This window comes from Blennius ocellaris (assembly GCF_963422515.1).
Source record: "Blennius ocellaris genome assembly, chromosome: 6".
Classification (NCBI taxonomy): Eukaryota; Metazoa; Chordata; class Actinopteri; order Blenniiformes; family Blenniidae; genus Blennius; species Blennius ocellaris.
This window is the reverse complement of record NC_137655.1, coordinates 22,188,797-22,214,518: the sequence shown is the minus strand read 5'-3', so window position 1 is coordinate 22,214,518 and position 25,722 is coordinate 22,188,797. Positions and strand designations below refer to the sequence as shown.

The 25,722-nt window shown below is 42.7% G+C and overlaps 4 protein-coding genes across 5 annotated transcripts; 2 read left to right on the top strand and 2 right to left on the bottom strand.

Moving 5' to 3' along the window:
* Positions 1-2,038: 2,038 nt before the first annotated feature.
* On the top strand, positions 2,039-9,315 carry fbxl3a (F-box and leucine-rich repeat protein 3a). Of its 2 annotated transcripts, none has more exons than XM_080497680.1 (5): positions 2,039-2,129; positions 3,253-3,649; positions 3,742-3,864; positions 5,854-6,025; positions 6,434-9,315. In XM_080497680.1, exons 2-5 carry the CDS (start codon positions 3,254-3,256, stop codon positions 7,072-7,074), a joined length of 1,332 nt encoding a protein of 443 aa, XP_080353806.1. In that variant the 5' UTR covers positions 2,039-2,129; position 3,253; the 3' UTR covers positions 7,075-9,315. The 2 variants fall into 2 exon arrangements, with proteins under 2 accessions (XP_080353806.1, XP_080353807.1); XM_080497681.1 differs by having other exon boundaries at positions 2,088-2,301.
* Positions 9,316-9,519: 204 nt separating this feature from the next.
* Positions 9,520-13,783, bottom strand: cln5 (CLN5 lysosomal BMP synthase). The gene is made up of 4 exons (XM_080498220.1): positions 13,616-13,783; positions 12,205-12,379; positions 11,139-11,364; positions 9,520-10,745 (listed from the first exon to the last, which is right to left on the bottom strand). Exons 1-4 carry the CDS (start codon positions 13,717-13,719, stop codon positions 10,258-10,260), a joined length of 993 nt encoding a protein of 330 aa, XP_080354346.1. The 5' UTR covers positions 13,720-13,783; the 3' UTR covers positions 9,520-10,257.
* A 1,607-nt stretch (positions 13,784-15,390) lies between these two features.
* Positions 15,391-18,788, top strand: LOC308131197 (glutamine amidotransferase-like class 1 domain-containing protein 3, mitochondrial). The gene is made up of 4 exons (XM_080497829.1): positions 15,391-15,616; positions 17,483-17,654; positions 17,865-18,063; positions 18,290-18,788. Exons 1-4 carry the CDS (start codon positions 15,410-15,412, stop codon positions 18,483-18,485), a joined length of 774 nt encoding a protein of 257 aa, XP_080353955.1. The 5' UTR covers positions 15,391-15,409; the 3' UTR covers positions 18,486-18,788.
* A 72-nt stretch (positions 18,789-18,860) lies between these two features.
* On the bottom strand, positions 18,861-22,745 carry acod1 (aconitate decarboxylase 1; the record flags this gene model as incomplete). The annotated part of the gene is made up of 5 exons (XM_080498552.1): positions 18,861-19,821; positions 20,463-20,662; positions 20,764-20,850; positions 21,255-21,495; positions 22,732-22,745. The coding sequence occupies 5 exons, from the start codon at positions 22,743-22,745 to the stop codon at positions 18,861-18,863; spliced, it is 1,503 nt and encodes a 500-aa protein (XP_080354678.1).
* Positions 22,746-25,722: the final 2,977 nt, after the last annotated feature.

Sequence of the window (25,722 nt, the reverse complement as noted above, 5' to 3'; positions counted from 1 at the left end):
GTTCTGAGCCTCACGATTAACTGGAGTGCAAATGAAGAGCAAAACACTAGGTTTTTCAAACGTGCAAAAGAGGCAAACGACTTAAACCGCAGTGAAGTTGTTTCTTTATAACAGTCGGTAAATATTTGCTGTTCAACATCATACACTCAATGAAATTCATGTTCCAGGGGAAAAAAAAGAAACCTTCAGCTTCACAGCCAGTTTGTGAAAACGTGGTCCTTTCTCCAAAACGTCTGTGTCGACATTTATCCTATCCTGCATTATTCTGACAGCTGTGAAAGTAACACATGTTCATTCAGAGTGAAAAGGAGTGCAACTTATAATTTTATTTAAGCTGAATTAACTTTTTTTTGGTGGTGGTGTTGGTTGAAACCTCCTTGTGTGTGTGTGTGTGTATATACGCACGTACTCACACACAGTAATAATTATAATTTTATGTTGACTTGGATACTCCAGTTTAATCGTTAGTAATGACACATTCTTCTTCTTGTCATTGTTTTGTGTGACCAACTGGATCATTTTCTCCAAATCCAACAAACAGGCTGGACATCATCATCCAAATAAATCAACTATGTGAGTACTTTAACAACCTTTGAATCAGTGAGCTGAGGTTACAAGAACAGGAAATGTGTACTTGAGTACAACTGCTGTCACACTGCTTTAATTGTACACATGTACTGTTGTTTCAAATTAGTAGTACTCCTACTAAAGTAATACTCCTCATGAAATTTATTCCAAACATATATTGCTTTTATTCGTATAAATACAGTTTGATTCAGTTTCTCTCCGTGTTTGTGTGCGTGTGTGCGTGTGTGTGTGTGTGAGAAAGAACATTTCTCAAACAAACAAGAGTGGATGAAATGTACTCTATGACAGTTTGAACTGTGAACATAAAGCAGGATTGAGGGAATAAACTTATAGGCTTCAAAATATTTATCACTTCAAACAATGGATATACTCAGTGACTTAAATAGATCATATCGTGGAAATTGTGCTTGAGTATGAATACAATGACATGCCTTAAAGAAACACTCAAATGCACAAGTGACTTCAAATCCTCGTTATTGTAATGATTTGATCAATAGTTTGTTTGTTCCACAGCTGTCAATGAGCCAAAACATCATAAACAATAGATGAGTCTTCTGAGTGACCACCACATATAATTAAGAGTATTATACTGAAGCCAAAATGAACTTTACAACGATTTTATTAACACCAATTCTCTGATCTGTTATTAAGGACCTGCACCACCCAAGTCCCTGCCTCAATGGTAGAGCAGAGGTTTTAATGTGTTTAAAATCACCTTCCCTTAAACTAAGTATTTGTGATGTAATTTCTATTCCATTTTTACAAAGGTTTTAAACTATACAATATTCGGTAAATTTGCCAGTCCCTGGTGGTCTAGTGGTTAGGATTCGGCGCTCTCACCGCCGCGGCCCGGGTTCGATTCCCGGTCAGGGAACTACCTTTTCTTCATTTTCTTCTCTTTTGTAAAAGAACGGTGAAGAAAAATGTCCGTATCACGCTCTCGTTTGTATTAATGTGTTTTTTACTTACACTTATCGCCATTAAAAGTGTTTTGTTATAATAAGGTAATAATATATATAATATAATAAGCTCTCTTTTTTATTTTGGTAACTTAACAGTGACAATATATATCTAAGTTATTTTCTAAAACAAAACAAAATATGGAATTGAACAATTTGACTTGACTTGTTCAGTAAAGTCCACGCCTTGTTTTGTAAAAAAAAAAAAAAAATTGATCTCAAGCAACTTGCTGGTAAAATAAAGATTGAATAAACAAGCATACAACTAAATAAATAAATGAGTTTGTTTGTGTATTTCTTCGGGAATAACATAAAAATACAAAAATAATTGTGCGGCATTATATTGAACCACCTTGTTTGTGAGTCATTTGTTGATCATAGACGATCTTCATTGCAATAAATTGCCCGCCGCACGTATTGGCTCCTTGTGAGTGAATCATCTTTAGAATATAGACGATCTTCATCAGCCATTTTGCATCATCTTTCCCATGATGCCGCGCGGCTGCTGTCACAACAACTCTTCGCCATTTCGGTGCCGACTGTGGCTGAGTGGGCTCCGCGGATAACTTCTCGGGGAATTAGGTCAGTGGAACGGAGGTGCTCGTCGCTGGTAGTTCGTCCACAGAAAACATCCCTCGTTGGTTCTCCACCGTCGCTCGTCCCGGTTCCCGCGGGCCAATGCGTGTTGTCTGTCCGGAGCAGAGGAGCTTTTCCAGCTAAGGGGCTCGCAAGCTAGCTGCGTGTAAACAACAAGGTAACGAGCCTGTTAGCGTCGCTCGTTGAAGGTTCTGCGTTGTATTTTCTGCTTGTTTATTTTATTTAAATGTGTGTCTTATCACACGAGGTGGAGTAGATTAGGTTAGAAGCTACTTTATCGAGATTCTAGAAAGAAATTCTGTGTTGGCTGAGCAAACGGGGCTAACCGAGCTAAGAGCTCCTTGGCGCCGCGCCGTTTGGCCAAATGATTGATAGAATGTCGATTATTGCCGCTGGCTCAGTTCAGCTGGAGTTCAGAAATTCTGTTCTAGTGTTGCTTTCTACAGTGTATTTTGTCACACAGTTTGCTCTCATGTAGGGGTAAAACTTACTTTTAAACGTCGTTTACTGAGGTTGTAAATCCGATGAACTCGCCAGTATTGAACAATTGCCTGAGTAAGATTCACGTGACTGATCTTTTTTAGTATTTATAGTCTCGGTATTTGGAATGAATCATCACTTCTGCAAGTCAAACTACCCGCATGCTTTAATTATGTTTGATGCTTAAGTAGAAAATTGTCTGTGAGAACTGTGTTTACACTTGAGAATAGGCTGCAGATCTTGTCTGTGGACCACCAGGAGAGAGTATGAATCTTCGCTTGGCAAACCTACTTCGTTATTATTCTCTTCAGTTAATACATTGGTTTTATCTGCCCTTTAGTTTTCTTAACAGTGAAAAACTAAAAAAGTTTTCCATGCTGCATTCACAGTAAAACAAACTACCTGTATTTAATACAAGGAGACCACAAAAACAATTGTGTTCCTCTGCTATATTTGACATGAATAACTATTTGACCATGATGCTGGTTAGTTGAGGATAGCAGCTGTAAATCACATGCGATTACAAGAAATCTGTATAAAGCAAGAATATGGTAACGTTTGATGTTTGAGGCAGCTACTCTTGGATACAGATTGGTCTGTTAAAATTTGATAAACTTGCTTCCTTCAGGATGAAGCGAATGAAAGGAGGAGAAGAGGGCGGCAGCAACGCCTCTTCCACCTCGAGCCCCCCAGAGGCTCGCAAGAAGGTTCGTAAGCAGACGGGCGAGGAGTCGAACTCCACGGCGGCGGCGGCCAGCGCCAAGCCGTCCCCGGATGGCGACTGGGCCCGACTGCCTCAGGAGCTCCTGCTGCACATCTTCCAGTACCTCCCGCTGCTGGACCGCGCCTACGCCTCTCAGGTGTGCCGCGGCTGGAACCAGGCGTTCCACATGCCCGAGCTGTGGCGGTGCTTCGAGTTCGAGCTCAATCAGCCGGCGAGCTCCTACCTTAAGGCCACACACCCGGACCTCATCAAGCAGATCATTAAGAGGCACTCCAACCACCTGCAGTACGTCAGCTTCAAGGTGAGGGAGGGAGAGCCGTGGAGTGTCTCTGACTTGACGTGAGCCGCAGGCCGTTGTTCTCACATCGCCGTTTCTTTCCCGCTCCCCCTCAGGTGGACAGCAGTATGGAGTCTGCCGAGGCGGCGTGTGACATTCTCTCGCAGCTGGTAAACTGCTCTCTGAAGACGCTGGGCCTCATCTCCACAGCCAGGCCCAGTTTCATGGAGGTTCCCAAGGTATAATCAAGTTTCTTGTTGTGCAGGAAATCCAAGGCATTCTTTCTCACCTCGCGTTGCAGGCTTTTCACATTGCCTTTGCGGTATTCTGCAGATAACCTTGTTTTCACACTCTGGTTCTGTCTGGTGAGGCTGAAGGGCTGTTTGCTGCCTTGCTCGTTGAAGGACAGATTAGTGATTGCTCTCACATTCTGTCAAGGCCACAGGATGTTGGCTGTAGATTATTTTGTCTCTGTCAGTAAACGCGTCGCAAAACGGGATCGCCTGAATGTCTAAATATTATTTGGCCTTGGCCTTTTTTTCTTTTTTTCCCCCCTGAGCTTGTTGTCCTCTCCAAAGAAAGCTTCCAAACTGGCCTTTTTCCATTGTTGTAATGAAGCCAGACCTCAGACTTCGAGGACTTCGTTTCCAAAATAATCTAGTAATAACCCGTCCTTGACTGACATCTTTTCTTGGACAGCAGTTCGTCAGCATAGACGACCTGGAGGAAACTCGCAGTAAAATGTCAGTTGGTTTTCAAACAGTTTCCATGGAACAGGTTCTGTCGAGGCTGCAGTCTGACTCAGACGGGGAGCTCTGAGTCAAACGTCGGTCCGTCACCAGACTCACAGAGAAACACATAACGGCTACCGTCACGTTTTCTGGAAAGTGGAATCAAAGAAAAAGACCCATAATCAGACAAAAAAAAAAGTGAAATAAAAGTAACGGAGAGCATGAATATGTTGAGACTCCTGAACAGAGTTTAATGTAAATGTAGTGCATCGAAAATCACTTGATTCCCTTTAGTGTTTAGTCTCAACCATAAGAGCCTCGCCTGACGGGGGAATTCCTCTCACCGACTCTGATTTTAGTTGTTTCTGAAATCTCCAAATCAACCGTGAAACACACACCGAGCCAATAGAGAGAAACGACACGTCAAATTAGTGGCGCATTACTAGAAGTAGGGGTGAGTTTATTTTTCCTTTTTCATTGACGTCTTTCAAAATGAGTTATTGAATCTGCAGCAGTACGTTTCTTGAATGTTAGATTAGTTTCATTCCTTTAGTTTGTGGATGTTCGACGCCACGTGTGCAGGGATGGCGAAATGCCAAAATTGTTAACCGGACAGTAATCATACAGTTTTTACTCGACCGGAGTGAAGTTTGATGAAAGTATTTAACTACTCCCCAAGTTATTGTTCATTTGCAAAACTATGAAGGATAAGATGGGTTTATGGTAATGTTAAGTTTATTAATATCACAAACTGTCAAAACAGATGGGAAACATATTGTTGTGAATTTTTTATTCTTTTTTACATTAAATGATAAACAACTTATCTGATTCTAGTTCACTAATGGCTCTGAAACCTTGTCGTAATGTGAAAAAAGAAACAATAAACACCAAATAGTTCAGCAGTAAACAACATATCTGACAAGAATTTGCAAATGACGCCGAGTCATGTGACGTTACGCCACCGTTCAAAATGGCGGCGCCCATCGATAGTGTTCATGTGTTCATGTGACAAATTCTGACATGAGACCAGTTTTAAGAGGATATTAACCAGACCAAGGGCATTTCTACTGATGTTTTTCGCGATCACTGCGTTTGTTGTGTTTTCATTCATCAGTAAAGTCATTATCCTTTTTATTTTATACGGAAATGTCATGTGTGATGTATTTTTCGTATTTAGTTTTGTTTTCATTTCCTCCCAGTGTTACTGGTAGTTTGTGGACCACAGTGTGGGAATCCATGAGTCAGTGGCTTAAAAGAATGCTTCCAATAACTTAATTCCAACCATAGCAGGTTTAATCCCTGAAGGTAATCTGTTCATAAATGTTCAAGACCAGTCATGTTCAGTCGAGAATGCGAACGATCCGAGCACGTCGAACCTGATGGTCAAACCTCCACACGGGCTCTGCCCCTCGATGTGTCACCTGGCCACTGGAGGTTTTCTCCCTCGGGAGTCTCCAGGTATGTGATGATTCACCGCCGCACTTGGTCTCCCCGCAGTCCCACTTCATCTCCGCTCTGACCGTGGTGTTCGTCAACTCCAAGTCGCTGTCGTCGCTGAAGATTGACGACACGCCCGTCGACGATCCGTCTCTGAAGGTGCTGGTGGCCAACAACAGCGACACGCTGAAGCTGCTGAAGATGAGCAGCTGCCCTCACGTCTCCCCTGCAGGTACGGTGGAGGAAGAGGAAGCAGCCCGCTTCACTCTTTCTCTTTATTAAATCTAGTCTTTCCCCGTCAAAACTCAATCAAGCCTTTGAACATTGAATTCTTAATTTGAGTCACGAGACGATGTTTTCTCTTCAGTGGCTGTTTCTGAAAGAGTAATTTTCTTGTCTGCTGTCATTTTATATGGAAGATTGTATTAAGAAGAAGCCCTGATGGGGTCATTCTCTCCTCCTCACACACGTTTTCCTGGAGCCGCTTTGAGTTTCCAGCCCAGATGACTCTTGACTCAGTCTCTCTGGCAAACACTTGAACTTGAACGTGCCGGGAGCAAAGAGAACGGGCCGAGTGCCCGCCGTGTGCGATTTGCCGGAGAAATGTATTTAAAGCGAGGCCGCTGCTTTGTGCTTCCAGGGATCCTGTGCGTGGCGGATCAGTGTCACGGCCTGAGAGAGCTGGCGCTGAACTACCACCTCCTGAGCGACGAGCTGCTGCTGGCCCTCTCCTCCGAGAAGCACGTCCACCTGGAGCACCTGCGCATCGACGTGGTGAGCGAGAACCCCGGCCAGCACTTCCACACCATCAAGAAGAGCAGCTGGGACGCCATGGTGCGCCACTCGCCCAAGTTCAACCTGGTCATGTACTTCTTCCTGTACGAGGACGAGTTTGGCCCCTTCTTCAACGAGGAGATCCCCGTCACGCACCTCTACTTCGGCCGCTCGGTCAGCAAGGAGGTGCTGGGCCGCGTGGGCCTGCACTGCCCCCGCCTGGTGGAGCTGGTGGTCTGCGCCAACGGCCTGCGCCCGCTGGACGAGGAGCTGATCCGCATCGCCAAGCACTGCACGCAGCTGTCGGCCATCGGCCTGGGCGAGTGCGAGGTGTCGTGCAGCGCGTTCGTGGAGTTCGTGAAGATGTGCGGGCGGAGGCTGTCGCAGCTGTCCATCATGGAGGAGGTGCTGATCCCCGACCACAAATACTCGCTGGATGAGATCCACTGGGAGGTGTCGAAGCACCTCGGCCGCGTCTGGTTCCCCGACATGATGCCGACGTGGTAAAGCGAGCGCAAGCCGGTGGCCGTCCGCCTCGCGTTGTGGACTTTGTGTTTGTGTATTTTTTTTTTTTTAAGCCTTTAAATTCTGGGCTTCGGTGGAAACGTGTGGCGCCGTCGCGAAGGACGTTGTCCCGTTGCAGGTCGGGGATGTAAACGCGGCCGTCGCATAATATGTGTGTCTGGATGTCAACGTGGACTCTGGGAACCGGCGTCACCCGATCCTGAAACACAACGAAGCAACCCGGCGGCTTCACGCAGCAAACAAACCAGTGGACGTTGTCCACTAATGTGTTTCTAGCGGCAGGTGGAGTCATGTGGACGCTGTAGCCCGATTCTGATCACTTGTATCGAGAAAGAAGTCAGAGTGTATGGATGCATGTGATTTGATTTTTTTTTTTTTTTTTAATCTTTATTTGAACCCTGTGGAGTAAATTGGGACGATACGCTACACGACCACTCGGCCTCCTTCAGTCTCGTCTGATGACGCAGCTCTGCCGCCCGGAACAGTGAGGTTGAGTTTGGTTTGTACATAGGAAGTGACAGAAGGTGTTTTGTCCACGTTTTAATTTAAATTTAAAACACGAGAGCTGCAGTAATGTGGACGGCACAGTGGAGCCTCGTTAAACATGATTGTAGAAAGTTGGAAGACGAATGAAAACGTGTAAATAGACCTCGATGTCGGCGAAGGTGTACAGTGGTGATTGACGTCGGTGATCTTTGTTCATTTGGGTTTTGCTGATTTGCGTGTCACACCTGAAACTTTGGCTCCACAGATACTTTAGTTTCCTCCTCAAAGGAAATCGTAGATTTATTACGAAGCACCTTACATGGATACCAAATGATAATCAGGACACGGCGTGTCCGTGTGGCCAAATGAAAGCAACTATTTTCATGATTATTTATATTGTACTTGGAGCAGATGCCCCAAGAACAATATTTTTGAAGTGATAGAAATATAGTTATTAAGAGAATTAAATCAAAAAGATGGTTTAATGTAAATAGGAGGTGGAGAGTGTAACCAACAGTTAAGCTCTTCTCTTCAGATTTTCGCTTTCGCCGCCCTTGCTTACATTTCTGGGGGTGCGTTGAATAAATATCTTATATAGGTTTCATTGGTATCTTCTGCTTTTTGCCTGTCGAAGCTCTAAACCCCGGCTCTCAGTGGTGAATGCCCCCCCCCCCCTCCACAAACATTCACCTCAGCCATTATAAGCAACGTCTCTGCAGTGACCTCCCCTCCCCCAGCATCCATCCATCAGTCGAAAGAGATCTGGCAAGTCAGATGAGTGAAACGGAGAGTTCTTTTCCTTTAAGAAGGAAGTTAAAATGCGTCTGTATATGAAACGCTGTGTGTTTGATCATTTTGAATAGAGAAGCACTTGTTTCCTTATTGCGCCCTCTGTCAGGGGCTCCTGAACCAACAGCTTGTGTCTTTTGTAAAAAAAAAAAAAAAAAAAAAGCGGAGTGCGAGTTGTCCTTTTTATTCGGGGATCCCCCCCCCCCCCCCCCGAGAGTTGAAAGCTGTGTAAGTTATTAATATGGAAAAAAATGCTTTTATTTGTGTTTTATTTCCCCTACTTGTGCAAAAAGCAGCAAGCAGAACATCTGCAACAGTCCAGTTTGTTTTCCTTGGATTTGACTCTTGATCTATTGATTTCTAGTTTTATTGCTTGAAAGGATTTCCACTACAAGCGACGTCTCTTTAAGCCTGTACGTGTACACGCCTGTACGTCGGACGCTTCAAAACCAGATTTTGACCGTGGATCTAAGTTGTATTTATATTCTCCTCCATCCTGCGCTGTCAACATTTGTTTTGGTCTTTTCGTGCCGATTGTCCACGCTCGTGTACGTTAGCATCTCTTCGCTTCAGTAACATATCTTTATTTTAATTTCACGATTCCTCCATCTTAACGGTGGCTCTGAAGGGAAGCCTCTTCAGCTGTTATCCTACCAATACCAGGTTTAATCACTTTCCTGGAGTTTCTGCTGTTTGTTTGTTTTGTTTGGGGGGGTTGGAAAACGGTTAGTCAATAAAATGTTTCATATAAAAGATGGAGAGGAGAATCGATCAACACGCCTCTTGTTGGTAGCTTATAACCTTCTTTGTTTAGAGGGAACTCCAGGAGTAAACTGGTGTTAAAAATTAGTTTTGCTTCTGTATGGCAAATCTTGGCATTTGCTTTCGTGGAATAAAACTTGTTTTCGACATTTGATCTGATGCAGTAATAAAAAATTTGTGAATGTACTCTCGTCTTGTTCTATTAACTGTGGTACTTTTACAGCCCGATGAGGAAATCATAACATGTCATCTTGAACTATGTTGCGACATCCAGCAGAGAAGTGTTGAACCATGTAGTTTAACATGTCTGAAGACTCACTACAGTGCCAAAATAAAAGCGTATAACTGGAACCCCTGAACACTTAATACCTCCGGATCTGTTCTGGTGACTTTAGCCTTTATTTATTTATTTCATCGCCTCACTGATGCCATGCAGTGGCAATGTGTTGGCTTACAACTCATCAGGACTCGTATGCTCACATTTATCACATATGCAAGGTTTAATAGCGTGCAGGATGTATGCAGAAAACAAACCTCATTCTGAACATTCCCCCCTTTTTTTCTGAAGCCTAAACATGTCTTATTATCCACATTTTACTCATAACATTGCATAAACTGGGATGCATTATGAAATTTTTACATTTTTAATGAGGCCATCAACCGTGTCAAGAACCGAAGTGATTCTCAAAAATGTCATTTCTTTATAGCCTAATTTCTAATTGTACTAGAATCATAATCTTGGTGCATAAACATTCCCGCCATTGTTTTGTCAACAGCTGGACCCCCCCCCCCCCTCAGCCAGCAGGATAATGCAGATGTGATTAAAATGCACAATGTGGTTCACACGGAGAACAGGTTTAATTTGAAGCCCAGGGCACGTCGTAGTTTAAAGTGTAATTGCATACAATTAAAATTCTCTCCATTTGTAGGACCTGGACATTCCCGACATTGACTGGGGAAAACAGTGGACTTCCTTGTGATGACCGCTCGAGCGTCGTCGTTCCACACACTGACTGATGGGCCAATGACAGATTTTGCAGACCGTCTCTTGTCTCTCGGAAATCGCTATTTTAAAAAAGAGCTCTGACTTTCAAACCGACTCAAATAAAAGGGAAGCGCTTGAGGACGTCAAGGCAGAGGCACCTCCTCGTACGTGATCTGCACGTACGGCGGTTTCATGGGAAGATGCCAGTACTCAAAGTTGTAGTAAAGGTAGAAGCTGTGGTCCAGCACCACCTTCTTGTACGCCTCCAGCAGGCTGAGGGCCAAGTCCGTGAACGACTGGTGCGGCCTGAACGGGCGGTAGAACTTACGGATGTCCTCCGCCAGGTTCCGCAGGGCCGGCTGTCCGAATATGGCGCTGTCGTTGCCGAGGTGGACGGGCTCGCCGCTGTACAGGTAGATCTTGGTGTAGTTGGTGCGGGACCGGCTGTGCAGCGCCGCCCCGAGCTCCGACAGCTTCCGGTAGGTGCGGTGGACAAACTGCGAGCAGTCGTACGACTCGAACCAGACGGTGGCATTGGGGCCGGGGTCGGAGCGGACCGTCCACGTCTCGTAGTAGATCCCCGTCTCGTTGTCGTCCTGCACCCAGCGGGCCATGTCGTTAAACTGCGTCCCTGGAGGTGGAGGACAACAAAAACGAAACGTATATATTAAAATGTACATTTTGTTCTTCTAAAGCCATCTGTGGGCTGTTGATGCTCAACATGAATGCTTCCTTGAAACTCACATGAAATGTAATTAATTAAACGCATTTTTGAAACAAACCCAGTGTGTAAATTAAGAAACTTGGCCAGTCGGGGGGGGAAAAAAAGTGGAAAAATACATAAATAAAAGAAGATCTGTTTTTGTGGTTACATGAGATTCTAGGAAATTCCCATCAAAATTGCCCAATAACATCAGAGGGATTAATAAAACGTTCACAAAATAGTGGCAGCACACACTTCATTTACTTTGGATATTGAAAAGTGCGATTGTGCTTCCTGTTTGCTTCGCCGTGCAACTCCCACCTGTAATCGCCGCTATTTTTTCCAGCGTGCCGTTCTGCGACCAGTGTGCGTCGTCGATGCCGTCGAAGAAGCAGGCGGCGCCCTGGTTGCACCAGAACGGCGCGAACTGCTCCGGCCTGATGTGGGGGAAGGTGCAGTTTCCCAGCTGGAACAGCTCGTACCACTCCATGGTGAAGTTGGCGCCCGACTCTGCGCTGCTGAAGCCGACGGCGTCGTGCATGATGTGCTGCGAAAAAAGGGGGAAACGAGTAATCCACCGTGGTTCTATGAATAAATTCACACACCTGCACGGCTGCTATGACAGACTGTATTTAAAGACCTGAAATACAGTGGTCTGCCTACATGTTGGCTTTTTTTTTTTTGGAAGTTACTGTTCTTTTTAAAAAAGGCTTAAGATTCTCCTCTGGTGATGAAGCAGCAGCTTCTTAAGGTTTTTTACATTTTAACATTTGGATGGGTGGATGATCCCGGGAATTTCAGATTATTAACTGACTTTAACTCAACTCAACTTTATTTATAAAGCGCTTTAAGCAGCCGTAGCTGAGACAAAGTGCTGTACATTGAAATAAAAATATAAGAGGCAAAATAAAAACATTAAAACAATAAAAACAATAAAAAAAGTTAAAGCAATAAAAACAATCAGATGGTAAAACAATAAACAAAACATAAAAAGTTAAAACAATAAAAAAAAAATAAAAAAACCGAAGGCACTAAAACCAGAGCAGAGTCTCAGGCTGAGGTAAAAGCCAAAGAATAAAAATGGGTTTTAAGACGAGTTTTAAAATTTTAAAAATGTTTACATTGAGATTAAATACTCATTAAAAGAAAAATCAATGCACAGCTAATATCGTGAAGAGTACAAACATAATACAACACCAAATAAAGAAAAAGTACAAAAATATGATTAATGAACGACACAAACAAGATGAAATAAACTCGAATGACAATTCATAGACAGCAGTTCATGTGATCACCAAACCAGGTCCAGCACACTCTTATTAATGAGCATTTCACCAATATTCAAACTTTTTTTTTTCCTCCCCATCACTTTTATGGTTCCACTTACTAACTTCCCCAGCAAGTCTCCATACTTAAACTCCCACACGGGAGTCTGCAGCCGGTACACGGCGATCACGTCGCTGTCCCTCATGACGGGAACCTGGCCGTCTCGGTCCCCGGTGGGGCAGAAGGGGTACCGAGCGTCGCAGTAGGGGTCCACGTCCGGCCGGCGATCGAACCGCCTGACGACGACACCAGAGGCCCGTCAGCGTTCAGTCATCCACACACAACTTACATGTCGTCTTCACAGAGAATTAAACATTGAAAGGTTTTACACTCATTAAATCATAACAATTAAAAAAGTTGTTATTGCCTTGGTCTCTTGAAATCAAACTTCAAATTAGAGCAGATTGGCAACAAATAGTGAAAGATTTCTATAAACATTAACACTAAGTGAAATCCGCCGATTGTATCTAGAAACTGACTATTCATTAGTTATGAGGTTTTTTTTTTTTTTGTACATTTTAATCTCCATTTCATGGAAAGATTTTTCACCATTTCCTGACTACTTTTACAATGATCAATATGGTAATAACAGATGTAACTAACAATAAAAACATTAATCATTCAAAGCTTGCCAAAAGGTACTTGAGAATTGGGTCTGAGAATGAAATTTCCGCTTTAAATTTGATAAATGGGAACTACTATAACAATATCTCTGATCACACGCACTCTGATAGGTGGCTAGATATATTAAATAATCAAATATATCCTAACAGGTTTGTTGTAATACAAAAAAATCTTACTAGGTAATTACTAGGCATGAGAATACTTACAAATCTCGGAAAATCGTGCAAAAATCGAGCAAGACACATGTTTTTTCATTTTCAATTAGTATTATCGTACAAAACTAATTTATATAATATATCAAAGTGTATATAACTTATTTAAAATTCCATAAATCCTAAGTTCCCTGTAAATAGATGAAAGAGTGCATAGTTTTGCTATCTGAACATTCTCAGCAAAAAATTTTAAATTCAACAATTTGATATGCATTGTTTTATGTTTATTATTTAGCTTTGAACTTTTGTACTGTCATTGAAACTTCTATAAAGTAATGAAACCACAAACATATATCTGGTCCTTCATAGAATCACTTTATTATTTTGTTATACATGTTTTATAAAGCAGTCACACTTTTGTGAGGACAATTCATTGGGGAGCAAAGTTTCTAGTCACGTGACAGCGCATCACGGACAACTTTGTCTTTGTTAATGCGTTTAAAACGCATTTTCTGTATTTTCTCTTTCTTATATTTCTGTCTTTTCTACTTCATTAAGTAAAACCTGCAACAGTGGTTAATAAAAGTGAGTTAAAAGTATCGTATTTTCAGGCTGTTTGATCCACAGAAACAAACTTGATGATGTGTCTCGTGCTTCCAATGAGCGGAGGAGCGCGAGCCCGCAGCTGGTTTTTACCTGTACGGGACGGGCCACTGCTGCCGCGCGCTGCTCCGGACCGGAGCGACCGCCGGGAGGAAGAGGAGCAGCTCCAGAGCCACAAAGACCCCAGAGGGAGACATGTCGACACCTCCGAGCCGAAACTGAAGTCAGGAGGAGTTCCTCCTCATGAGCGCGTCGTCTGAGTCACTTCCTCATCGCTGGTCACGTGGTTTTGTTGACAACGTGACATCACATGACACGAGTTAGGTCTCACTGACTGAATGAATAAAGGTAAATTATATATATATGCTTTTTTTTGTTTGTTTGTTTTTGTTTGTTTTTTTAATGAATGAATTTTTTTATATATATACTGTACTTTTTTTAACAGGAAACTATGATTTTGTTGCATTGAATTTATAAAAGTGAACATTTGCGGTTTAAAAAACCGATGCAGTTGTCTGTGTGTGAGTATGTTCTTGTTGTAATAATAATATTATTATTATTATTATTATTATTATTATTATTATTATTATTATTAATAATAATAATAATAATAATAATAATAATAATAATAATAATAATAATAATACAAACTTCACCCATTCTACTGTTACATTTACTCAACACTGAAATGTATCTGCTGCTTTCACTTTGGTCACTCTGGTGAAGCTTTGAAGAGTTTGCCCCACGTTTGATGTGAAATATAGTCAGGCAATATGAAAGCCTTTCTAAATATCTGCAACAATGACACGTTTTTACAAAATGTATAGCTGCAATATAAGTCTATATTTCTTTTCTCCAAAATCCTGAATATTTTGCTTATCAGTGATTCCGACTCAGGTTCGGATTCAGAGTGGAGCTCCAGAGAAAAAGGTTTCCCAAAATAAAAACCTCTTGAACTGTTTAAAATATCCTCACTGCCAAAAACCTGTTTTCAGTTTCCCAAGAAATTAAGCGTACAGCATTTCATCTACTATAAATGATTCATTTTCCCATGCAGGCTTGTAGATTTAAAGATTTCATTTGGACTCAGCTGTAAATGTCATGTTTGGCTTCAGTTCTGAAACAAGATGGGTTGAGCAGATAGTCTCTATGAGCCATTTGATGGAAAATATATGAACAATTATCCCAGCCATAAATTAAAACATGGCATTAATTAAAGCAGCTAATAAATTAAAGCAGCTAATAAATTAAAGCATGTTCTTCTGATTAATGTTCATTGTTGTCTGACAGTAATGATTGTGGGTCAAAAGTTTCAGTTAATTTGACAGTACTGACACCTACTGGCAGCATAATTCACATCACCGGTATGAGAAACAGGGCCAGCGTGTTGGGTGCAGTTGTTATAAATAACAGCCCTTGTAAATAACTCTAACATACATACAACATACATACGTACATACATATATGTAGAAATACACATCTATCACATATATCTAGTTTAAAATGTATGAAAATGAATCGGAATACATACAATGAACAATGTGTTATGGCAGATAATTTAAATGCTTTTTTTAATTTCTTTTTTTAAAACTTTCCATGTTTGCTACAATTAATCTCCCCAGGTGCTGTCAGGTGTTCACAATTTAGGGGATATATAATTGTGCTTAGGGTAAATCTAAAAATTAAAGCTATTAAAATGTGTGTTCCTTATCTTTGTAACGATTTTAGTTCAGAATCATCGTCGCTCCTGTGGAGCAGTTGCAGTACCTAACTCGGACACATAGGGTCGCTGTGGCACAGGGAAACCTGAATACAGTGCGCTTGCTTGCGCAGAAGAAGCGGAAGTGGTGGAAATGGGCGGGGCGTCGTGTCGGCTGTCAGTCCGCCATGCTCCTCACTCTGCTGCAGAGCTGTGGACGGAGTGCGCTGACAGCAGCCACAGCCGGGACCCTGCAGGCCGTCAACATACGCTATTCCTCCTCTCACATGGCTAAGCGCGTGGCGGTGGTGCTGGCGGGCTGCGGGGTTTATGATGGGAGTGAAATTCACGAGGCCTCCGCTGTGTTGGTCCACCTGAGCAGAGGCGGCGCGAGCGTAAGTCTGCGGGACAAGTGTGTGTCTTCTGAAGTCCAGTCTGCACCGCAAACACTTAAAACGTGTCACCGACACGAAGTGGATGTAACCTTTTAATTTTCCTTAATATGGAAGCTCCCATTGTTGCGGTGTGACCTTCACAGCCTCTTCAACACTGGGGAATATTTAACTCACAAAGTGACCCGCACGTCGGTTGATGGTGCGTTCAAGGACCTGGGAACTCTTAAAGTTGCCAGCTGAGAAACTCCCATTTCCTAATTGGAGAAGTTGGTATAACAAGAAGTCAGTGCAGCAAAAATCTGCACATAGATTACTAATTCGATAAGATTAACATTTATACAAATAACGAGTCCTCAATGTAGTAAGGCAGGGGTGTCCGAGCTCAGTCCTAGAGCGCCAGGCTGGCTGCAGGGTTTAGCTCCTCCCAGTTGCAGCACACCTGATTGCAATGAAGGGCTCGTTATTGGGCTTTTACACTGCCTTGGCGATGACGTCATCATTAGACTCAGGTATGCTGAAGCAGGGAGAGAGCTAAAACATGCAGGACAGGTGCCCTCCAGGAACGAGTTTGGGCACCCCTGTAATAATGTATATACACACTATAATGTACAGGTCAATAGTAAAGCCAGAGCAAAGGGGGAAAATAAGATGCTGCAGCTGACCACGAACACTGAAGCAATTCTTCTGAAAATATTCTGAAGTATCTAAAACATGCACGATAAGATTGTCATGCAAATTGTATTCCAGACATTTGATATTTTTTGTGCTCTTAAAAGTTGAAAGTTTTAAATCTGGTAATGTATGAACGTTTCTTTCAAGATATTTTTAGTTTATGGTAATTTTTCAACCTTGTGACATATTCAGATTTCTCTACTTGGCATTTCTGCAAAACAAAACAAAACAAAAAGCTTTTCCATCAGGACAGTTCATTCTCCCAAGAAGAAGTTGTTGAGCTCTCAGGCCACGCCACCTCTCAGCAGGCACACGTCTGTTAAGCTGTTTGAACTTTTCAACTGCACAACTTATTTCTAGCTGTGTTGTACATTATTAGACATACAGTAAGTAGTGGGTGACAAGGGTTATTGTAAAATTCATGTTGTGCATCACATTTAGCTAAAGACCCAGATGTTCCGTTGTGGTGGAGAACAAAAATTGAGCTTTTGAAGAGGAAGAATACAAGATTTATTACTGCCAAAAAAAAAAAAGTTTTCAGGCAAGAACCTTCCGCATGTCACCAGTCGAAAAGTTGAAAACCTTGAACTTGAGTTGACCTTCTATCGCCGTGTGGTGGTCTCGAGCGAGAAGGAAGCTCCAGACAAGCCCAATGTTGAAACCTCAATGTCACACCTTCTTAGGGGAAATGGTGTCCACAGTAAAGTCTGATGGTGGGTGAATTGACGATTCACAACAGCAGTGTGAACAGAGAGCCACGTCGTTAACACCACTCGTGATTGAACAGGTTAATTCGTTCTCACAAATCTCGTGGTCACAAGGTCACACTCCATGTTGTGTCCCTGCATATATACATGTAATTATGCCTGAAAAATAACTCCATTGATTTACTCCAATTCTGAATCGGTCAAACATATTTTTGCACGGCTGCAGTGATTAAAAAGGTCACATCAAGCCCATCTGCTCCTTTTAATTGGGACTTTGATGCAGCAGCGTGTTTGCAGCAGCTTTAAGTTATGTTTTTCTTTTTAAAGAAAGTCTAGAAGAAATGTTGATCGGGAAATGTTTTTCTTTCGGACGTGGCTGGGGTATAGATGAGCTGTCGGCTTTGCGGTACCTCTAGTTTGCTTTGGAGTTTGTCAAACTGTAAGCCTGTGCAGCAACTCGCCTCACTGCTGCTTTTACCTGCTGCAGGTCAACATGTTTGCCCCAAACATCGACCAGATGCATGTGGTGAATCACCTGAAAGGCAAACCGTCTGAGGAGAAGAGAAATGTGTTGGTGGAGAGTGCCAGGCTGGCCCGGGGGAACATCCAGGATCTCTCTGAACTCAGTGTGAAAGACCACGACGCCATCATATTCCCAGGTTTGACTTGGATGAACAACACTGTCTGGACTGGATGATTGTGGTTTTGTTTGACCACGTCCTGCCGATTCAGTTAAATTTAGCACATTTGCGACCCAACAGTGGTTTCCTTTAACCATAACATTTCTTAACTACTCCTTAAACTTGATCACCTCACTTCTCCATCCATACGGCACTATTTAATCTCATTTAATCCTCCTAATTCCACAGGTGGATTCGGGGCCGCCAAGAACCTATGTACCTGGGCAGTGCAGGGGAAGGACTGCTCCGTAAACGACGAGGTTAAGGCGGTTCTGCAGGCGTTTCACGGCGAGGGAAAACCCATCGGACTCTGCTGCATTTCACCCGTCCTGGCTGCCAAGGTGTTTCCTGGGTGTGAGGTCACTGTCGGTATCGAACAGGACGAGAAGTGAGTCCCACTCATCTCACCGTTCTGGTCAAGAATCAGAAGGGTTGTTTGAACTCCTGGTGATTATTTTGGGAGTTCTGCGTCATTTTGTTAGAGGGACTCCAAGGGGAAAAAAAAGAATAAATTATATCACCGTTGAAATGTTCAGATACTAAACTCACAGCAAGGAGCTTAAAGAGAAAGGCATCACATTGTTTTGGTACCAATTTGTCCGTCCTTCTCTCAGGTGTCCAGGCACTGCCGACACGGCGGCAGCCATCAACCAGCTGGGCTGCAAACACGTGAGCAAGAGCGTCGGCGAGAGCCACGTGGATGAAAAGAACAAGCTGGTCACCACCGCTGCGTTCATGTGCGAAGCTCCAATCCACGAGATCTTTGACGGCATCGGATCGATGGTGCAGGGCGTCCTCAAACTTGCCTGATTCAACACCAATCAAAGTTTCTCTTGTAGATGCAGATGAATAGATTTGAACAATTGGCTTAAAAAGCACTTAGCGATACACTTGAAAGAAGCTTGTTGATGGTAGGTCTGACCGATACAATGTCTGATTCTTTTTTTTTTTTTTTGGTCCTTTTTTAATAGCATCAGACAAATGTGCTTCACTGGATCTTAGTCAATTACATTCTGCTGCAGTGGCTCCATTTAAAGTGATCAATGCAGAATGGGTTGATTGTCCGTATTGGATATTGTTGAATTACAATATTTAAATAAAATGAGAAAAACATTTTCTGCTTATTCATTATACAGCCTCGCACCACAGAAGTACTGCAATCACTTTCTTCCTACAGAGGCTTTGTCAATCATACTCAAAGTCTGTTAACTCCTCATGCTCGTTGCTTGTCATCCTCAAGTAAGAACCCAATATGGAGATCTGTTTTACCCTCTCTATGTTTCCTATCACATCGATCACCCCGTCCGCTCCCTCTGAGCGCAGCACTGATGAAGCGTTACCACTGAATTTCTCCACCAGGTGCTGCTGACTCAGTGGCTTCCTCCAGTGGCCGTAAAAGGTATCGCACCTGACTGTGCAGCTCAGCCCCTCGTGCGTCTGGAGCTCCAGCTCGCAGTACATTTCATCAAAGTTGGGCCGATTATCTTCAGGGTTCTCCATCCTTACTTTGGACAGCAGCTCCTTCAGAGCAGGACGGTCGATTTGAGCCTTCCTGAAGGATGAAACTGTCACCTGGTTGTCCAGCAGAGCGGAGCAGGCGTTGAACTGGAAGGAGTGCCTGGCCTGGTGCTCTGTGGCAGGCGAGGGGCAGTTTATGTACCTGGATGGAGGCACTCGGAGTGTAATGTGTCGGATCTGGCTGAGGTCAAAGGTCCCTGCCATCTTGTGAAGCCGTGCACGGGCTTCCAGAGCCGCGTCCACGGCCCAGTGCATCCCGAGGTGAGCCGGGATGCGCTTGAAGGCCACATCCTGATCTTCAAGAATCCACTTGAAGGAGCCAGAAGCTGAATCTGCCATTGCTGCAGGACTGTAGTCTTTGTAATAAACTCCAAACCCACAGTCCATATCCAGTATGGCAGGATTCCCCTGCAGGCCGGTCTGGGCCAGCTGAGCCGCCTCTAAGCCTCTCCGAGCAGCGTTTCCAATGTGCAGAGGTTTGGTTTGTGTGGCGGCGTTGGCCAAAGGTGCCCCGGCGGAGGAGGCCGCTATAGCCAGAGCATGGCTGCATTGTTCAGGGGACAAACCAAGGAGCTTCGCTGCGGCTGCTGTGCTCCCCATCACGCCAACAACACTGGGAGGGTGAAATCTGAGAGTGGAGAAAGACGGAACATCAAGACATGGTCTGACCTGAATTAAGATGTTTATTTGATCGGGTTAAACAATCATCGCCTGTGTTCTCCTTGAAAAATTATGCAAGATTAATGGTAAGAATGGCTTGTTTGAATTCAAATAATTACCAGATTCTGTCTAAGAATTTAGGTTTGTGTGGTTTGTGTATCTTAGTTTCATTATTAAGGCAGTGGTGGAAAAAAACCCCACATTTAACATTATGGTTTTTTTTGTTGTTTTTTTTATAACCAAGCCTTCTGTTGCAAAAAATATAGTTTCCTTTCTCAAAACCATGTCTCAGGTTTGGGTTTTTTCTTCCTTCCTTGGATTGTGAAATTACTAAATGTGCTTGACTCAACCTCAGAAGATTAGATAGTTTATTATCCAGGGAGGACTGGTGATGGTCACAGAGACATATCATGAGATCAATTAGGATCTCATGTTGCTCTATGGTGTCTTAAAAATAAAGAAAAACTGGGAGTATGAGGGCTGCTTTTTAAACCCGCAAAGCAAACCAGCGCGTCTCATCTCTAAAAGCATCAAACACCAAAACTCTCTGGCTTGATGCCGTCACTCAAGGCTTAATACAATATTTCTCTCCATATCCAAACTCCTCACCTCTCGGGGATGTTGTAGGCCTCTCTGGAGAACCTCATCAGTCTGCCCTGCACCTCCACACCGACGTTGAAGGCCAGCAGCAGGTCCAGGCCGGAGGGCTGGGTGGGCAGAGCGTCCGCCAGGGCCAGCAGCGCCGGCAGCACCGCCCCTGAAGGGTGAGTCGCAGGGTACCAAGTGTCGTCGAAGTCCATGGAGTGAACCTGACGTTAAACGGTAAAGACGGGAGCTGCTGATCAGAGTTCACACCAGAGTGAATGTTGTGTTTTCAGCTTGACATGACGGGCGGTTTGTCGGAACTTACTGCGATCCCATTGACGAACGCCGCATAAGGAGGAGGCAGGCTTATTGATTCACCCCAAACACTGCTTCTTTCCTCCGATGAGAACAGCTTCAATTTATTCAGGGACGATGGAGAAAAGTAACACAAAAGTGATTATTTCTTAAGACAGGCGAACGGAGCAAGTACAGAAAAATAATATATTAAAGTTTGTCCAGATTCTGGCAGAGTCGAGATAGATGTTTACAATCAATACTTTAGTATATCAGCGTCAATGCAACACAAAAAGCTTTTAATAATGACCCTCTAACATTTCGTCCTGATCGTGTGCTGACATAACAACAACAGACATATGTAAGAGCCAACATTGCTGATTACATTATGAAACCTAACCAGCAACTTCCTGTTGTTCTAGCTTGACTGCAAAATGGATTATTTCACAGTGAGCCTTTTCAGTATTGCACCCTGTTTTTGGAGGCTCGGCGTGAAGTGTGCCACAGTGTGGTTCACTGTACCTGGCTGTACTTCAGAACTTTTTTGAAGACAGCTGTCCTGGTTCCTAACAATCCCACACCCAAGGTGTCCAGCATCATCCTCTTGCTCCTGTTAATCACACCATCTGTCAGCTGAGTGGCGCTGAAGGCATGAATAGCTGCCCCAAAGCTCTCCGTAATACCCTGGAAAGGTGAATGAGAGCCAGTCAGTCCAAAACCGAGCGACAGCACAGGACGTACCACTGCTGAGGATTTAATCAGGCTGGAACATGAAATAGAAGTTAATGGAAAAAAAACAAACCCCAAACACTTTGCAACAGGAGCCTTCATCAAATTTAAAGTGTGAAAAGTAAACCCGTGGTACCTTGTGCATCATCTGGGTAGTTTCTTCAAGTGAGAACTGTGATGGTTAAATGAAGGGTTCTTCCACTCATAGAAACATTTCCTGTGTTGCTATTGTCTGCAAAGCAAGGTGGCAACACGTCTCTTGCATTTGTCAAACGATACCAAACTCAACGGAGTGTCTGCTGACTCAGCTGTCTCCAACCACAAACCATCTCCTGCTCTGCATAATACAAGCCATTGGCAAACACATGGTTGGTACATACGACCCTTGAAGAACCCCTGTCCCGCAGCGGAACCTCACCCCTCCCTCCCCTACTTACTCGCTGTCTGATCAACCCCTGAAGACCAGTTCTGCAAAGACGGTTTATTTCATTTGATGCAGATGACCGTGAACTTCTTCGACTCCTCACTGAAATCTTGTCACTTTGTTTTACTTCCATTTTACCACGATGTTCAACACCAGCTTCTCTTTGTCTTTTCACTATGCTGTCCTCACTAGAGTGCAGCAGCTGCAGTTATACAACTAAACTCTTCCTTTCTAATGATCAAGTTATGAGCGTGACCTGCAAAAAACCAACCTTGTTAATGATTCCCTCGTTTCTTTAAGGTGATTAATGGATTCATTGTGTTCTGGTAAGAAGTTCCCCACACTTCAACATAATACGTGAGGTATGGAAGTACCAAGTTACAGTATAAAGTACAGATTACATTTTAATCAAGGTATAGTTTTGCTTTATTTAAAATTGAGAGGCTTTTGGATATTTTTGTTTTTGAGTGTCTGACGTGAGGTTGATAATTTGATCTTTTCGGATCAATTATAACTCCCAAAAACGTCTTCTCATTTACATTTTCAATTGGGGTACGTCAATAATTATTTGCAGTTCAGAAATCATTTTGAGACTGCCAAACATAAGTGTATTAGTTTTTTGTGTATTTAAAGATCATTTATTTATGTCCACCTACTTTTTAAAATTATATTTCATTCCTTGTTCACAGTTTGCATAAGTTCATCATAATTATCACCACTGTAGACTATATTTGCATCATCTGCAAAGAGAATACGTTTTAGAACCTGAGATACATTAAAAATATCACTGATATACACATTGAACAGTTTCGGGGGACACTACAAGCAATGCCAAGTTTATCTGACGTGTACTGCCTCATTATAACGTAGCTACTGTACCCTTCCCAGCAGCCACTCCTCCAATTTCATATTTTTCCAGCTTATTGAGTAAGATTGAATGATTAATTGTATCAAAGGCTTTAAAAAAAAAAAAGATCAATAAAGATACAAATTGCACATTTATTCTGAACAAGTGCATTAGTGATTTCTTGGATTGCTTCAATTATGGTCATCTAGGTTGTTCTTTTGGTTCTAAAACCACAATAGCGAAGATGTTGTCAATGACTGTGGCACTATGAGACGTTATCCTGCTTGGTTTGGTTTGGTAATCGGAGACAGAGACAAACTGCACATTATGTTGGTAAAGTCATCAACAGTTTTGAGTTCAAGACTGCAGATTCAGTAAATTTCCTCAAACTACCAACAGAAGTAAACTCAAAACAACTTCCTTAGCAAGAAACACATTTCAGAATATAAGTTTTTGGTTTTTTTTCTCTCAAAAGGAAACAAATAGTCCACATCGGCAGTTTAAAAGTTGAGACTCACCCTTGATAGTATCCGATTCATCATCAGTCCCTCAGTGTTTCTGCTGCTGCAGTGTAAACGCACTCCTTTCTTTCAACAGATTAGTTGTTGTCAAATGAAACGTCGCGTAAAAGTGACCTGCACCTTTGAAGCTTCAAATAAAATAACAAAGTCCACTTCTGCAAAGGCCGTTTATTTCTCCAACGTGGGGCATCGCCGCCAACCTTTTCCACAACAGAACACACACCAGTGAAGTGGGCCTTTTATTTGATTATGCTTTTTTAGGGCTGGTCTGACAAATTTCCAAAGTGGCTAAAATCCAAAAAGGATGAGAAGTGGAGTTTTTCACTATCTGGATGTTCCGTTTTAACTGTGACAGGATTTTTCTGTATTGTGAAATCTTCTGAGCTGAAGCTTTCGTTTTAACACTGAGTGTTTCAGAATGAAAGCGGGTGTTGTAATAAAGTGGCAACTACTGGTCAGCTGTGACCAGTAATTGTCACACTTATTTGACCTTCTTCTGCTTTTCAAAGCTTTCACAGACTCACGGATGTTAAATGGCATCTGACTGCACAAAGAAGTTCACAACTGGGAAATTTTAGATTTAGTCTACATATGACATCAAGTCTGTGATTTCAAAACAATGGGAAGTGGCTCGGATCTCTTTTTTGTTGTGCTGCAATTAATTAAAATGATGCTGCAGAGAGCAACAAATAAGCACAGGGGTCATTCTTATTCACTATTAATGTGAAACAATGAGGACAACTGGTCTGAACAGAGGAAAACAGAGGCTAAAGACTAATTTTCAGAGCTAAACTTGTGTGTGTTTTCATGTTTTAATGTATTTTCCTCATGTTCAATTATGCACTTAAGCTGCTTCTTTAAATATTTAACATAAGCTCTCTCTCCCTTCGTGAACATAACATGAATGTCAGAGCAGTTATTTTATTTAGCAGACAACTTTCCAACCACATTTCTTACTTTTCACTGATAAAATGTGAAGATGAACTCTTCTGATGCATCCTTTGTGTTAAAGATGTTCAAACGTTGTATTCAAATCATATTGTCACATGTTTGAATGCGACTTTTTTTCCCCTCAACAATGTCTTTTTATTTACAAATGTAACAAAACAATATAAAGACAGAAACTTTACATCAATTTCTTACAGTTACTGGACCATCTGTAAACTTACTAATCACATTTTTAAACATATTGACGACAAAAGGGAAAATAAAGCATAACAGGTACAAAGTCACTTGGGTTATGTATCAGTGTTGGCAGCTGCCATGTTTTCTACAAAAGAGATACATGGCTGCCAGGTTACAGAATGTTCAGGTGGACCAGCGAATGGTTTATCTATTTTTTTCTAAATTAATATGATGCATGACTTCTCTAATCCATTGGCCATATGTTGGAGGCCGGGTTCCATTTACGTAGAATAAGCCTCCGAGCTGGCAGGGAGCAAAAGCCCATCATGTTTCTGAAGAGCTCGGGGAGAGGAGGAGTATCTTTAAAATGTATAAAATTGTCATGTATTTCCATCACTTTATACCAAATCACTAAATAAGCAACTTTTTTTTTTTTTTAAATGAAACCATTGGGGTTTTTTGCGTTTTTTCTCTTTTTTAAGTTCGCAAAAAAATCTATATCATAACAAGTATGTGACAAATAATTAAGATCTATATCTTCCCAGTTACATCCAGGGCCAGTTGACAGTCCCACGCATGGCAAATACTTAGACAGACAATCAGACACATGCACATTCACACCTCACTGTCAATTCAGAGACTGACAGGAAACACAGAGACTCACAAAACCTTCAAAGTCCACAAAGAAAGGCCTCAACCTGGAATCAAACCTCATTGTATTTGCTGTGAGGCAACAGTGCTAAACACTGTCCCTCCTTGTACATTCTGACAAGATTCCTGGAATGATATGGTGCGATTAAATGGCACAAAATAAAAATACTGTGTGCTCCTTATACAAATGTGAATATACTGTAATTGTTCTGAGTGGATTTGATGTTAAAGTGCAGTGAAAACACTGGGTCCAGGTGCTGCCGCTTGTTCCAACAGTGTGACTGACTGTATGATAGGCTGTTGGCTGCATTTCCATCTCAGTTGCAATGGGTGTCACTCTTTCCATATTTTCGAAGCATTTCATTAGAAGACTTAACTTTTTCCTGCCGCGCAGTTTCCAATCCATCAGATATTCTTATGGGACGCGTATTGAAACTAATTCCACTGATTGATTAAATCATCACAGGGGGGACGTGGTTCGTGATCTTTACGCACGAACAGACAAAAGCAAGCGGCTGGCAGAGGCGGTGCACGCGGGTCCCTGGAGGTGATTTAAACAGTTAAACTGTTTATTTAGCGAGTCGAGCCCCTTGGTTGCGTACGCGCTCACGCGCACGCGGCCACTCCAGGCTTCATAAAGCAGGAGCTGCGGCTGAGTGTCCTCAGTCAGTGTGTTTTCCAGTGATCGTTCCA

Coding starts and splice junctions, on each gene's coding strand:
- fbxl3a (XM_080497680.1), top strand. CDS start 3,254: ATGAAGCGAATGAAAGGAGGAGAAGAGGGCGGCAGCAACGCCTCTTCC. Junction 3,865..5,853: donor GTTTCATGGAGGTTCCCAAG/GTATAATCAAGT, acceptor GTCTCCCCGCAG/TCCCACTTCATCTCCGCTCT. Junction 6,026..6,433: donor CCCTCACGTCTCCCCTGCAG/GTACGGTGGAGG, acceptor TTGTGCTTCCAG/GGATCCTGTGCGTGGCGGAT.
- LOC308131197 (XM_080497829.1), top strand. CDS start 15,410: ATGCTCCTCACTCTGCTGCAGAGCTGTGGACGGAGTGCGCTGACAGCA. Junction 15,617..17,482: donor TGAGCAGAGGCGGCGCGAGC/GTAAGTCTGCGG, acceptor TACCTGCTGCAG/GTCAACATGTTTGCCCCAAA. Junction 18,064..18,289: donor GGTATCGAACAGGACGAGAA/GTGAGTCCCACT, acceptor TCCTTCTCTCAG/GTGTCCAGGCACTGCCGACA.
- cln5 (XM_080498220.1), bottom strand. CDS start 13,719: ATGTCTCCCTCTGGGGTCTTTGTGGCTCTGGAGCTGCTCCTCTTCCTC. Junction 11,365..12,204: donor GAGACTTGCTGGGGAAGTTA/GTAAGTGGAACC, acceptor CTTTTTTCGCAG/CACATCATGCACGACGCCGT. Junction 10,746..11,138: donor AAAAATAGCGGCGATTACAG/GTGGGAGTTGCA, acceptor CTCCACCTCCAG/GGACGCAGTTTAACGACATG.